General features: G+C 38.2%; 1 protein-coding gene across 10 annotated transcripts in view; it reads right to left on the bottom strand.

The window, feature by feature from the left end:
• FHOD3 (formin homology 2 domain containing 3) overlaps nucleotides 1–14,033 on the bottom strand; it is a 385,562-nt gene that overhangs the window by 317,773 nt on the left and 53,756 nt on the right. For all 10 annotated transcript variants that reach the window (XM_017814946.1, XM_017814947.1, XM_017814953.1 and 7 more), the window contains one exon: nucleotides 11,301–11,365. In XM_017814946.1, the coding sequence (XP_017670435.1) occupies nucleotides 11,301–11,365 (65 nt within the window). The remainder of the gene's footprint in view (nucleotides 1–11,300; nucleotides 11,366–14,033) is intronic.

Raw genomic sequence — 14,033 nt, 5'->3', positions numbered from 1 at the left:
GAACTGAGCCCACCCTTTAATCCTGAGGTTCATCTGCCGGGGCCGAGCACGCTTGGACAGTGGCAGTGAGGTCCCCAGGACGTAGGTTTGTTTAGAGTGACCTTCTCTTAGATGGATGGCCTTACAGGGCTGACGAGCTCCATCTGCCCGGGGGGCTGGGAATCGAACCCGGGTCGCAGCGGTGAGAGTCCTGCACCCTAACCACTAGACCACCCTACCCACAAAGAAACAAGGGGAGACCTAAGTCCATGCTGTTTTCTTGTTGTTTGGTTTGGGTTTTTTGCCTTGGGATATTCTTTTGAGGTATAGGTGTTTAGGATTTTTGTGGGCTTTTCTGTTTTGGGTTTCTTTTTTGTTTTGCTTTGGGGTTTTTTGGGGAGTATTTTGTTTGTTTTAAGAATAAGAATAGGGGTTCCCAGTCTTCATAAAACAGTTACATAAATACTTGTTCTGTGTAGCACATCCTGCTTTTCTTGCATTTTGTTTTGTCTTTTCCTACAGAGAAATTCAGGAACTGTTTGGGCATTCCTGTGTCTTGCCTTCCTGACAAGCATTCCCAGGGGCCAGCTGGAAATAGTATGCAGCATCCCAAGGTAACAGGTAGCTAGTCAAACAGGTACTGCCAGCTCTCAGATGGTCCTTTGGGTCCTGTTACATGTTACAGTGGTTCTAAAATTATACATATTTTACTGGCTTTAAAACAAAAAGATTCAATCTCATAGCTGTTAGGTTAGAAAAACTCCTCATGAAGTCCTAGTAAAGATCTGTAAATGACTGGATGTGAGCCTGAAACATGCAACTTACAGAACAGAAAACCACACACAACACCTGCAGTACACAATACAAAACAGAAAGACCATGGTGACAGCAACGTGCAGACCACTCACCTCAGAGTGGGAATACGGGAGACCCAGTCACTGCTACTGGAGTGCCCCACAGCGTAGGGTAACTATCAGTGCTTGTATACTCATCACTTGTACTAACCTTTGGTCAAAGTCACAGTGTGTGTTCACACCCAGGGTGTTAAAGGGCTGTTCAGGGGATCCCTATGGCTCCCCTTTCCCAGGGTACACCATCCCTGAGAATAATCCAGTAGTACCTCACTATTCCAGCAAGATATAGAGAGGATTTTATTTCATCATCCACTCGTTTTGGATCTCAACTATTTTTTAATGTACTGGGAATTTTAACATACTGTTATTAATAAATAAAATCAATATTTTTTAATATACTGTTGTTGAAATTAATAACATAGCAGAAGTCCCTTATGAGGCTTTTTTTAAAGGTTTTCTGGTTAGTTACATATTATGCTGGACCTTTCATGCAAACATACCTATGTTTTTTCTACAGCAAGTTTTTTCCTCAGTGCAACACTAAGCATATCAGTATAACAGCATAAAGGAAAAAAAAAAAAAAGGGTAGGGAAGCCTCCCGATGTGTTTCTGATGGAGTAACAGGGAACCACTCATGCATGCTCTGAGCAGCAAGAGGCAGAAAGGCAGTGACAGCTGGCTACCGTCTTGCCAGCATCATCACCATCCTCCCCTGCCCAGAACAGCTCATGTGGTCCCCATACCCTGCAGAATAAGCTGTACTGCTAAAAGGTCTGAGGAAAACTCCAGCCCTCAGGCACGGGTGAGATCAATTCCAGGCCTCCTCCTGTGCCCAACCTGCCGAGAAGCTTTCTACACTCTCAGCTGTCCCTATTTCACACGAAGTCAAGAAGTAAGCAAATCTCTCCAGTGGCATTTGATGCTGAACAGGCTTTTAAGTGTCCATTGAACCTAAATTTAGGATTGTGGGAAGAAGTAAGGAACACATCCAACATTTATATTTCACTTCTCAGCACAGGAACAAGTTAACTTGACACACCAGTTTTAGACATTCTGAAGTTATAACTGGCCCTTAAAGCTGAAGTGTAAACCTTCTTGACAGCTACAGGGAGAAATAAACCTGCAGAAACAGGGGCTTTTTTTAAGCACAGAGTTTACCAACACACTCCATGTTTTAATAGCAAGACCAGAGCTAAATATTTAATGTCTGAAAGGTTAAAAGAAACCTGATATATAACTTCATACATACCAGACCCATCTCAAACTGCTAAATATGAATTGACATGGCTTATGACATCCTACATCTTAAAACAGCGTGCTGCTCAGCCACAATAACTGCTGGGGTTCTAAATTAAGAGGTTTTAACTTTACCTCTTTGGAGCCTAAATTTTTATGTGCCGTATTCAGTCTTGAGCAGGAAAAGAAAACCTTAAAGGAGTTGTTATCATTATTAAAATACAGATGCTGTACATTAAAAAAAAACCAAACAAACCAACAAAACAAAAAACAAAACCGCCACACCCAGAAAAGGGCAACTTATGATTAAAAACACTTGAAGACATGAAAAGCTATGAAACAAAGCAAGTATTTTGCATTACATACTACTGCCAATGAAACATTGCCATCCATCTCTCTCTCTCTCCCCCTTTCCCAGACAGAGATACCATGATTTCCTCAATTTCATCAAGCTCATACAAGTACAAAACCATAATGACAATGAGTGGTGGTTCTTCCACCACTGATGATCACATCTGACCATGGCATGTTCTGAGCTCAACATGAGAATTTCATCTAAATGCTTCCACAGGTACTGTCACAATATTTTGCATGATAGTAAACACTTTATTCTTGACACTGGATAGATTTGGTGGATATCTCACTTGAAAGTCTTGGAGAAACCAACATACATTACATCAGGGTACTCTGCCACCTGTTTCAATAATGCTCCTCAGTCTTTGAAGTATTTCCTTCAAAAAAGAAAGAAATTGAGAGGCACAGAATTTACAAATTAAACCATCTTAATTTCTACAGAAATAAAAGCAGCTGCACATGAAAAAGATGAAAAGAATATAAATGAAAGAGGAATAGAATAGCTGAAGGCAAGGAAAGAACAGTACACATTATTTGAATGCCACAATGAAAATCAACAACAGAGAGCAACTATTTCTTGACTGTTGAATTATGAGATACTGCATTTACCATTACATATCATTGTGGAAAGGAAGTTAATAAACCTCATGAAAAATCAGTCCAACAGCATTCTGAAACCCCATGTATTTTATGTCATCTTCCACTATATGTATAGGTCCATGCATCTTAGAACACCTCAGAGAGGCAGGGACTATATTTACCCTAATTCCACTTAAGCAAAATCAGCATCCATCTGCCTTCCTTACAAATAAGGAAGTTTCTAATTTCTCTTCTATAGGTTAGGTGCTTAATTTTGTTTTACTGCTATAAGTTCTGCAGAGTAAAGCTTAAACCAAGATAGAGTGTTGCAAAGTTTCAAGAGAACTAATCTGAATTCAATTCATTTGGTTTATATTTTCTGTATAGAACAAGTTTACAAGAAGGCAGAAAACAAATCATTCTGTTCTTTTCCAAGTGTAATGCTAATTTATTTGTAGATATTTAATATGAACTTTTTTCCTTAATTAAAGGCTTGAACAGGCTGTACTTCAGTCTATAGCAAAATGAGTTCAACAGTCGGAACACCAACCATAAGCAAAAGGATAACATTGTCTGTCAACACAAATATCTATAAAGTAAGTGGGAAGTGCAAATAGCTAAAAATGGAAACTACATGAAAACTAACAACAGGTATTGATTTAAGAGGTGGCATAAAATTTGTTATTTTATTTTCCTTTTAAGGAAACTATACAAACTCCTACACTTACAGAGATTTAGGATACCCCTTTGATACACCATACTAATTCACTACTTCTTAGGATACTTCATACTAATTTTCCTTCTTTGCTTTATGAGGAAATGGTTTCTTTTAAGGTACCATTGAAGATGATTGAGGAATTTTTATTGTTGTTGTTTTGTTTAGAAACAAGACTTATTTTAATTCTCACTATGTTTTCAGTGTCAAAAGTAGATTCCTTCTCCATTGCAGATCTTTACACATTGCAAAAAAAAGGGCAAAGTTGTCAGGAAAAAAAAACAACATGTCAGAAAGAGGATATCCCAATTCAGACATTTCACTCGATTTCTGCAATACTTCCCAGTGTGAGTCGAGTCAGATAAGCTTTCAAATTTTAACACAAAGCTTCCCAAGACAAGAAAAGCATCCCACTAGCACGCTCCACAGCAGCCCTTTCAAAGCTGGAACAAGCCCATCTAAAGCAGGAATCTACTACTTTTAATGTGACAATCACTGCTAACGGAGGCTTTATCTGCTCTACAGCTTCTTGGTTCTTCTTGCTACAAAGTCTATTTTAAGTATTATAATTTAAATTAAATATGCAGAGACTAATCTTGAACATTTACCTGCTTTGTCTCAAAGCAGGATTCTGAGATCCTACAGGACTGGTACAGAACTGGGATAACAGAAGGCAAATTACAAGTTATGGTGAAGTACAACGGTTCATCCCCACAAAGGAGGCTGACTAAACACACGCATGAGAAGTAGAACAGAAGTCTAATATTTCAGTTTAAAGAGTTGTACATTTTTAAAGCAAACCCACAAGTTATTTATATGGATAGATTTTTCACAAAGTAATCTGATCTGGGAATCGGGGGATTTTACTTAAAGCATCTGTGTTCCACATTCTCAGGAAAGAAAATTTAAATAATCCTAAAAAGCTGAAAAAGGTATTTTATCATAGCTTTTGCAGCTATTCCACATTTCACTCAAACTGAAAGCTTGAGAGCTGAACCAGATATCTCCAATCCCATCTGGAAGGAGGGCCCAGTAAGTACTATGTGCACTGTCTTAACTAGAACTCAAATTATTCTATTAAAAAAGCCTAACCCTTAAAAAAAATTCTCCCAAGCTCTGGTATTCCTTTTCACGTTTTTTCAATTTGTGTGATGTCAGTTTACATCTAATAAACATGTTGTTTATTATCTTCATTTAAGTCAGGACTTTTACCAAGTTACAGCAAGAGTCACAGGAAGCATATCATGATTACAAATCCATAATGCATACAAGATCCCTGTGTAGCACCACTGAATTCATTAATCACAGTCTTTTTGGTCCCAATTATGCTAAGAAGATATTCGATAAAGCAATTTCACCTCACCTCTCTCTCTCCTGTTACCATCAGTGCAAAGAAGGCAAAACCACAGCGCTTCCGACAAATTCTCAAGGCACCTCTTTTGTTCCCTTTAAATTAAATCCGAATTGGTTGCACGTTTTACTGAACTGCTAATGCTCTCCACATGTTCCCTCTCTCAAACTGAAAATGTTTTCTATTAGGAATGCCTAACACTGAACATAAAACTGTAAAATGTCCTTCAAACAACCCAAAGTTCCTCTCTTTCGCTGGAACATATCAGTACTCGCCCAGATGAAGACCCCACAGTCCCACAATTAAGCTTCCTTTAGGAAAGCTTTTTAACAAGACTCCTTTTCTTAGTGTGTTCAGAAAAACCCTTACCAAAAGAAAGCTGTTTATTTTAAAATCCATAAGTTATTCCTTTGAAAAATAAAATCAAACTTTTAAAGCATGAACTACAGAAAGTTCACATTGTCCATGGCCGTGAAAAACCTACTGTGGTACTCAGCACACAACAAACACACACATGCCAGACAGATGAAACAGAATAAGGATATCTGCAGGTAGGAGTATCTCATGTGAGACAGTACCAATAACATGGGCTCTAGGCACAAGCTTAACTGCTCTCAGAGAATGAAATGCAACATGGTTTCACGTTTCCTTAGCATAGCAGCACTGGCTTTTCTATGCTTCCATGCTATACTCCTAAGGGGACAAACAATGCTTTTTCCCCCTTCAGTCCACGTATCAACTTCTCTGCAACAAAGGGCCAGGTACGGATACAGACTCAAGACAGCTTTTTTCTTCCTGAAAGCACTGTGGTTCCACTGGGTAGGAACTTGTTCCTTCACATGCCCGAGGTGCAGGTCCTACCACAAGGTTCAACAGATGCATAAATAGTTGCAGGCCGTAATCGTATCTTCTGTAGCATACGCAACAAGTCCACATAATGGATAACAGAAGGGAAAACTGTACAAGGAAAAAAGGACTAGCTGCATAGTTCAGCTATTACAGGACAAATAAAAACAGCTGGCTTCTACTAGCCCCCTAGTTGCAACTAGCTTACAGCTTTTCCCTCAGGTATCCCAGAACAATGCAGGCTTGAGAAGGTATTTATGGCTACATTTCATAACTGATATCAAGAGTGAAAGGATATCAAGAAGATAATCCCAAGAGCTTTGTGGAAAGGCTGGGTTATTGGTGCTAACACTGCTAGTTAATGCAGATGCCCTAATAATAGGGGCTAGAAACAGCCACTGTGCAGCATGGCAGACTTTGTGTCACAGACTTGGGAATAACCTGCCTCTGAGCACCTGTGGATGGAAGGGGAAGGATGGGCCTGCTGCAGATCACTTAAGCACCGTGCTCTGGTAGCTCTGCAAATGCTCATGTGCAAAAGCCAATAGAACAAGATTATAAAATGGTTGGAACAACTAACACTGAAGCTATATTATACATTTAGCGTGACTCTTGCCATAATATACTTGCACACTATTTAGGGCCCTCTCTGGATCAAGCTATGTAATGTAACATATACAAATATCTATGCAAATTATTTTTAATCTATTGACAGATGAAGGACTTTGCATAAGTATAGGAAGGAGTTATAACAATAGAAAAAAATGTAATTTTATAATGCAAAAACATTTAAAATAACTGACTGGGGGTTACTCTGTGTGTGTGTGTGTGTTGGTTAGGGTTTTTTTATTTGTTTGATTTGGTTTTGGTTTGGTTTTTTGTTTTTTTTTTAAATAACAAACTGACATGAAGAGGTAGTAAAATTTAAAATACTGCTTGCAACATTTGCTGACCTTCCAAGATACAGTACTCTAAGTAATCCCAGGTCAATATGTGTACTCAGAATCACATCAACTTTTGTTATTTGCATTCTTCTTGTATTACATTGTATTAACAATTCAAGCTTATGTCAAACTGCTTTTGGCAGAATTATTCTAAGTCACTGTCATGGATCCCTGTTCAAACATCCTTTTCAGTATTGATTGCAACTCTTCTGATTCAACATCACAGACGTAAGCATCTTAGAAGAGGACATGGGTGTCTCTTGAGCTAAATACTGCATCCATATATGTAAGAGCAAATGGTGCCTTTTCTCTCAGAAGTCACTTCAGATTTTGAGAAAAAAACTACCAAGAAGCAATGAACAGCAAGAGCTACAAATAGAGTTGTCCCAGCAAGTACGTAATGGCTACACCAAGTCATTCTGCAGGAAAAGTGAAGCTTGTAAAGATCTTTAAAGCTTCACTGTCAAAATGTTGCTCTGACTAAAACCCTCCATTTAGTTTCAGGGGCTAAACCTTTTTACACTGTTGGTGTTCACTCTGTATAGCTACTTCCTCATTTACATTAGACTTTATTAAGGCTTCAGCTGAGCCCTGTAATTGTTAAAATATATACAAACTAAAATTATGTTAAGACAAAACCAAATACAAACAAAGTCATACAGCTGCCAAAAGTACTAAAAAGACTTTTCCCACAAGGGTATTAACTCGTAATAAATGTGATTTGAATACAAGGTCAAATTTGAAAGCCTGTGGGGAAAAAAATCCCTGAGTTGACACTATCTGATTTAAGGATCTGCTCACAGCCCAGAAGGCCAACTGCATCCTAGGCTGCATCGAGAAAGGAGTGGCCAGCCAGTCAAGGGATATAATTTTCCCGTTCTACTCCGCCCTTGTAAGACCCCACCTGGAGTACTGCATCCAGTTTTGGGGTCCTCAGCACAAGAAAGAAGTGGACTTGTTAGAGCAGGTCTGGAGGGCAACAAAGATGCTCTGATCACCTCTCCTATGAAGACAGTTTGAGAGCTGGGGCTGTTCACCCAGAAGAAAAGGCTTCGGGGACACCTCAAAGTAGCCTTCCAGTACTTAAAGGGGCTTACCAAAAAAAAAAAAAAAAAAAGAGGGAGAACAATTTTTATATAAACAGACTGATAGGACAAGAGGCAATGGTTTTAAAAATGAAAGAAGTTAGGTTTAGATTAGATATTAGGAAGAAATTCTTTACTATGAGGGTGGTAAGGCACTGAAGCAGGTTGCCCAGAGAGCCTGTAGATGCCTCATCCCTAGACATGTTCAGGACCAGGTTGGATGGGGCCCTGAGCAACCTGATCTAGTGGATGGTATTGCTGTTGGCAATGGCAGGGGGGTGGAACTACATGATTTTTAAGGTCCCTTCCAACCCTACCCATTCTATGATTCTATGATTCCTCTGCTAAGGTCTTTGGTACAAAGGTCTAAGGTACAAAAATACATCTAAAATTTTCAATTAATTATGTTCTCTGAATAAAACTGGTTTCAGCAATACTCTTTTGATATTAAAAAAATTCTAAATATTGAAGTGTGTATTGAACCCTTTTAAAATTACTGCCTTGATTAGTCCTCATAATTCAATCACGATGAAGCCAAAATGGGAAAAGAAACAGAGAGGTATTTAAAAGAAATTTTTTTCCTCCATGATGAAAGTCCTTAGTGTGAACATAAGACAAGAACTCAAATTAAGAGAAAAAAAATAAAGTACTAATTCATTAAAATGAGTGAGATGTTTAAGAATGACTGGTATGCAACAGGGTAGAAACTACACCAACTTTTGCACTCAAGTTACTAAGTATTATCCTTTCACTGTCCTGCTTAAAACAAACAAACAAACCAACCACCAAAAAAACCCAGCCAAAAACCCCAAACATCAAAAAACAAAAAACCACCCCACTTGACATGGGACTTGCTAAGTCTTCACAAGTCTTAGAAAATATTGGCCTGTAGTCAATACATCCTCTGACACTAAAGCCCAGAAAATTCCTTGAGATCTGAAGTCACTAATGATGGAAAACTTTATCTGGACCTCTGAATACAAACACTTTTGTATTTCTCACAATTTAAAAGTACAGTGAGTTAGGAAGAAGGAAAAAGATATTGATCCAACTGCCAAATGGGAAAGTTTATGGCAGGAAAGCTACTACTTTACACCTCTTAGCTCTTAAGAGCAAAGTAAAACCCTGAACGCAAAGACGACAGGAGGCTGTGCAGAAAGGTGGCTACATAACAAACCCCATCTTCTAAGAAAGCAGCCCTAGCTATCTGTTGGGGACTTTGCAGAGTCAGTAACATTGCTAACCACAATGCTTTCCAAGCATACTGTAAAGACTGCAAGAAATTAGCCAAAGCAAGACAACTTTAGTCCACATAACACCATCTCAGATTCCTCTAGCTCCTGGCTTCTACCCCAAATATGTAACACATCTTTTAACCTCTAAACCTAATGCTTACAGTTCAAAAGATATGTTAATAGGCAGTGGATGTGTACACACATGCAAAATGAAGAGAAGTAGTACCTACTGTGCCAGTGAAACAATCGTACTATTTTGTGACACGTTTAACCGCCAAGTACAGCTCACCAAACAAGGCCAGTACTAAGAAACACAGGTTGTCCCCTGACTCTTTCAGACTATCCCATACCAAAAAATAAGGCATGTTTGATATGCAAAAATGGAAAAGAAAATAAGAGAGAAGAAACTACACTACATCAATCTATGGGCTGAAACAAAAACTTACCCCAAAAATCTAAACTTCAGCAGGGGGGATGGAAATTAGAACCAGAACTTGCATTTGGCTCTTCTGCCTATAATGAAGCAAGCCAAAAACCCATATCCAAACACACCTCTTCTCTAGAAGTTTGAAATCTGGACTCAAATTTTGCAGCCTGGTTTCCTCCGAATTCACCACTGAATGTATCACTGCTGACAGAGAGTAACAGCACCTGACAAGGGAATGCACTTTCATACAGGAACAATTAAGATACGTGTACAGTAATATGCCTAATTGCCCACACTGAACTTGAATGAAAATATTAGGACAGTGCAATCACACGTGGAAGCTCAGAACCTGATGTGCTCTAATTCCTCAATGGCTGCACTCTGGAGAAAAAAATTTACATGAAAATTCTTTTTATAAAACCTCAATCCAGGAAACATATCAAGTCTTGTCTTGCAGCACTGGTCTGTTTTGCCAAATATACTTCCAGACCTAATAAGAACAATCTTCTTCAAGCTGTTCTTAATTTCACTCACATTTATAAAATCAGCTTAGACTTTGCAGCATCTCTGTTCCTCTTCTAACACTTAACACGTAGGCTTGCTCTACTGTACTTCCTCAAGTCAATGGTAGTAGAGGAGAAAAATGTTCCTGTATGAAGCAGCCTAGAGATCGTTCTCAATGGGAGGTATTTGAGGAATTCTGTAGGTTGCTTATGCTCAGTTCAGATTTTCAGAAATGCCATTTCATAACACGTCCTGGGGGCAGGGGAAAAAAGTTTAACTGTATTTAAAGCCTCCAACAGCAGTGTCACTGCAGAAATGACACAAAACTTTGACTTTCCCCTCTTCCTTTTAAGGAAAATACCTATATTTCAAGGTTTCAGCTATCATCTCTTGAAGCAAGAGCAACAACAAGTTAAATGTATTAGAATGCTGAATACACTGTTGTTGAAAACAAAACAGGTGACTGTGGCACAGACATACAGGAATTTTTTTTTTTTTAAACCAGCCTCCCATAATATATATCATAGTATCATCAGAACATGAACATTAGCTTTGCCACTAACACTCACTGAAACACTCTGCTCCACAGAACGCTGGAGAACATACTAACCCCATCACAGTACATCAACCTCTGTTCACGCAACCCTAAACCCTTTTGACACACCCTTTATGACTTTCATCACACTCTTCCTCGTGACAGCATTGTTTTAATCAGGGTTTTTAAGACACTGACACTGTGATAATGACAAATATGCAGCCAAAATCTGCAAGATGTGAAGTAATAAATTTTACATGCTATTAAAATGCATTAGTTAGCTATCAGCCAACAAGTCTTCAAAACCCCTTCCCAATCCAGAATACAATCTTCTTTGGACACACATAAAGACTGTGACAAGACAGATAATCAAAGATTCTCCAAAGCACCTCCCAGCCATCACACTTCACTGTCAAACACTATACTTCACTGTCAAACACTATATTTCCCTGGGATGTTTAACATGCTTTAAGGACAGTGTAACTAATGCAATCTAATTTCAGCACACAACAAGCAGAACAAAAAGAAAAAATCAATTTATTTGCCATTATTCTCAACTTGGAACACAGCAACTCTGACTGATACTCCCCAGATTTGCTTCTTGGAAATCGATTCTGTTTATTTCTTCTCTTTCGGACATGTGGACCTTAACTTACCAATGCAGGCATGGACTCTCACCGACAGCTGGGTCCTCAGAATTATACTGTGCTTCTTGCCTCTCCTAAAAACAGAAGAGAAGAAAAATATATAAAGGTGTAGGGAGGAAGCAGAGGAGTTGGGAATGAAGCAATGAAGCTGAGCCTAGGAAAAAAAGTTTGGGAGGTAAGGGAAGGTATTACAAATTATATATTTGTTTCTCATAATCCACTGCTATTTTAATTTGGAATAAATTAATTTCCTCAAGTCGAGTCTGTTTTGTCTGTGAAAGCAATTGGTAAGCAGTCTCCCCATCTTTATCTCACTCAGTGAGGTTTTTCATCTTCTATTCCCTCCCTGCTGTTGAGGATGGGGAGTGAGAGAGCAGCTGGGTGGGCATCTGGAAGCTTGCCAAGGTCAACCCACCACAACCCCTCTCTAGAAATCTGTATTAGACAAGTACCAAGTGATGACTGCACATTTTAATTTTCACAGAAATATTTTAATGCTAGCTTTAGTCAAGCATTAAAAGAAAATGCAAGTTCAAACAAGAGGTTAACAACACTTTCACAGATCTGCTCATGCAGCCTAATCAGTCTTTAAAGCACAAAGATAGCTGTGTTTTCCATGCAAAGAGGCAAAACTGAGTCCTCCTTCACTCTGGCTTTCAGTTCTATACTGAGATTCCATTAAATGGAATGAGTATTTTAATTAGCTGCTACATACCTCCTTTGTTTTTCAGACAAATTAGTATTAGCTGCACTTCTTCAATCTGGACAAGAACACTGTTCTTGATTTCTAGGTGCTACACCTGCAAACTGGCATGAAGACACGGACAGCACTTTGTCTCCATGGCAAAACCTGCTCACCTGAGGGAAGGTGGGAGGGTAAAAAAAGCCAAATGTCTTTTCTGTTTGCACAGCAGCATATTCTTCCATTACAATTTCATACAGTCTTTCCCTCTTTTCTAAAGATGTTTCATGATGTTTCTCAATATAAACAATATCTTTTTTTTTTGGTAGCTCTCCAAGCTTTAGCAGTGGTGCTACTTCTCCCTCTGCCTCACCTCCCTACAAAGACCCCTGAAACTTAAAGCAAAACTTTGAGCAAGCTCTCTTCTACAAGTTCTGTTCTACACTATCGTCCCAACTGTTGTGCCTCATAAGACAGAAAATTCTCACAAACATTTATTTCTGTCCTTATCTCACACTGGTCACACTGGCGATCTTTCCAGTCTACCAAAATCAATATGATTCAAACCCCAGAAATTACTAAGATGAAGACTCCCTTGTAGTGGTGCATTTCCCCACTCCTTCCCAGGCTGCACTATGATCATCACTACAGAGGCATTTCAGGGGTTTAAGACATACTACGTATGCCACACAGAAGCTAATTATAATAAGACCAGTGACATGCAAAACACCAAAAATTATGCAATTGCCTGCTGAATGCTTCTGACTATCACATCGCATGAATAACACTTCTGCAAAATGAAGATCACTGAAAATTATTACATCCATGATTATACACACACCAATTCATGGCAAGCATCTTACAATAATAAATGCCAAAAAAGGGGGTACCTTGAAATCCATCCATGATTTCACAGATTCATGAAGTACTGGCTAAATAGCATTAAAATACCATCAAAAAGTATGTCTGTAGGCAAGTTTGTCCCGATACCAGGGTGGGACAGACAGATAATTTGCATTAAAAAAAATAGGTTCAAAAATACACTGCAGAAAAGAATTTTCAACAAAAAAGCTTCATTTATTAAAAACATTTTAGACATGTAAGAAAGCTTGCAATCTATTCTTGACTAAGGCTTGTAGTTTTAATGACATGACTTCTTAAAAAACGAATAGGTTTTAGTGAGTGCAACTATTTATTAAAAAATGCCAAGAAGTAACAGAGTTAACAGCTATACAATTTAGCAGCAGTAGAGTAGGTAAATTTCACATATTGTGCTGACATAGCATTCTGTTAATCTACATTGAGATTAGAATTGTTATCACAAGAAGATTAACTGCTAGTCCTGGGAGTCACCAAGATACAAAACGTTTTCTATATTCAACTTCTCTAATAAATTAATGTAAATAAACACAAGCCAACAGCTCACTGAGTGCCTGTCTTATGCAATATAATGCTTTATTTTGTAATTATTTAAGTACCACATTACAAATAGTTTCAGTCAATTATACATGTCCAATATGTGATTTAAATGACATTTTAAAAATAATACCTTGATTGGCTGTCTTAAACAGTTATTTGTTTTGAAGTAAAGCTTATGTCTGAGCCAAGCAATTCCTCAAACAGAACAGAAATACCGAGAATGGTGTTGAGGGAGAAAGGGGGGAAAAATATAATTAAATAAAATGATAATAATTTAAAAATCAAAACAAACAAACCAACCACACATCAAAAGAAACCAACACCAACACAGTTTTCCTCTTAATGTTTCAAGGAAACTTTGTAAGGAATTTTTAAGAGAGCCTATTTTATTAGGACACTGACATCCCTTCTCCTCAGTTCTACACTAAAATTTAGTTACCGGTATAAAAAACTGGATTTTTATGTAATTGTACAATTAAGATCCATTGGCATTATTAGCAAGGCAGAACAGAATTACTTCCCTGTCAAAGCTCATCTTTGCAAAATAGGAGAATGCATCAATTAACATACATTTTCTATTTCAATGTTTTCTTTCTTTCAGGGCAGGCAACCATTCAGACTTCCTAATATTTTTCCGAAGA

The sequence above is a fragment of the Lepidothrix coronata genome, unplaced genomic scaffold (assembly GCF_001604755.1).
Source record: "Lepidothrix coronata isolate B3197 unplaced genomic scaffold, Lepidothrix_coronata-1.0 Scaffold47, whole genome shotgun sequence".
Classification (NCBI taxonomy): domain Eukaryota; kingdom Metazoa; phylum Chordata; class Aves; order Passeriformes; family Pipridae; genus Lepidothrix; species Lepidothrix coronata.
The sequence above is the reverse complement of the archived record's forward strand: the minus strand, read 5'-3'. Positions and strand labels throughout refer to the sequence as shown.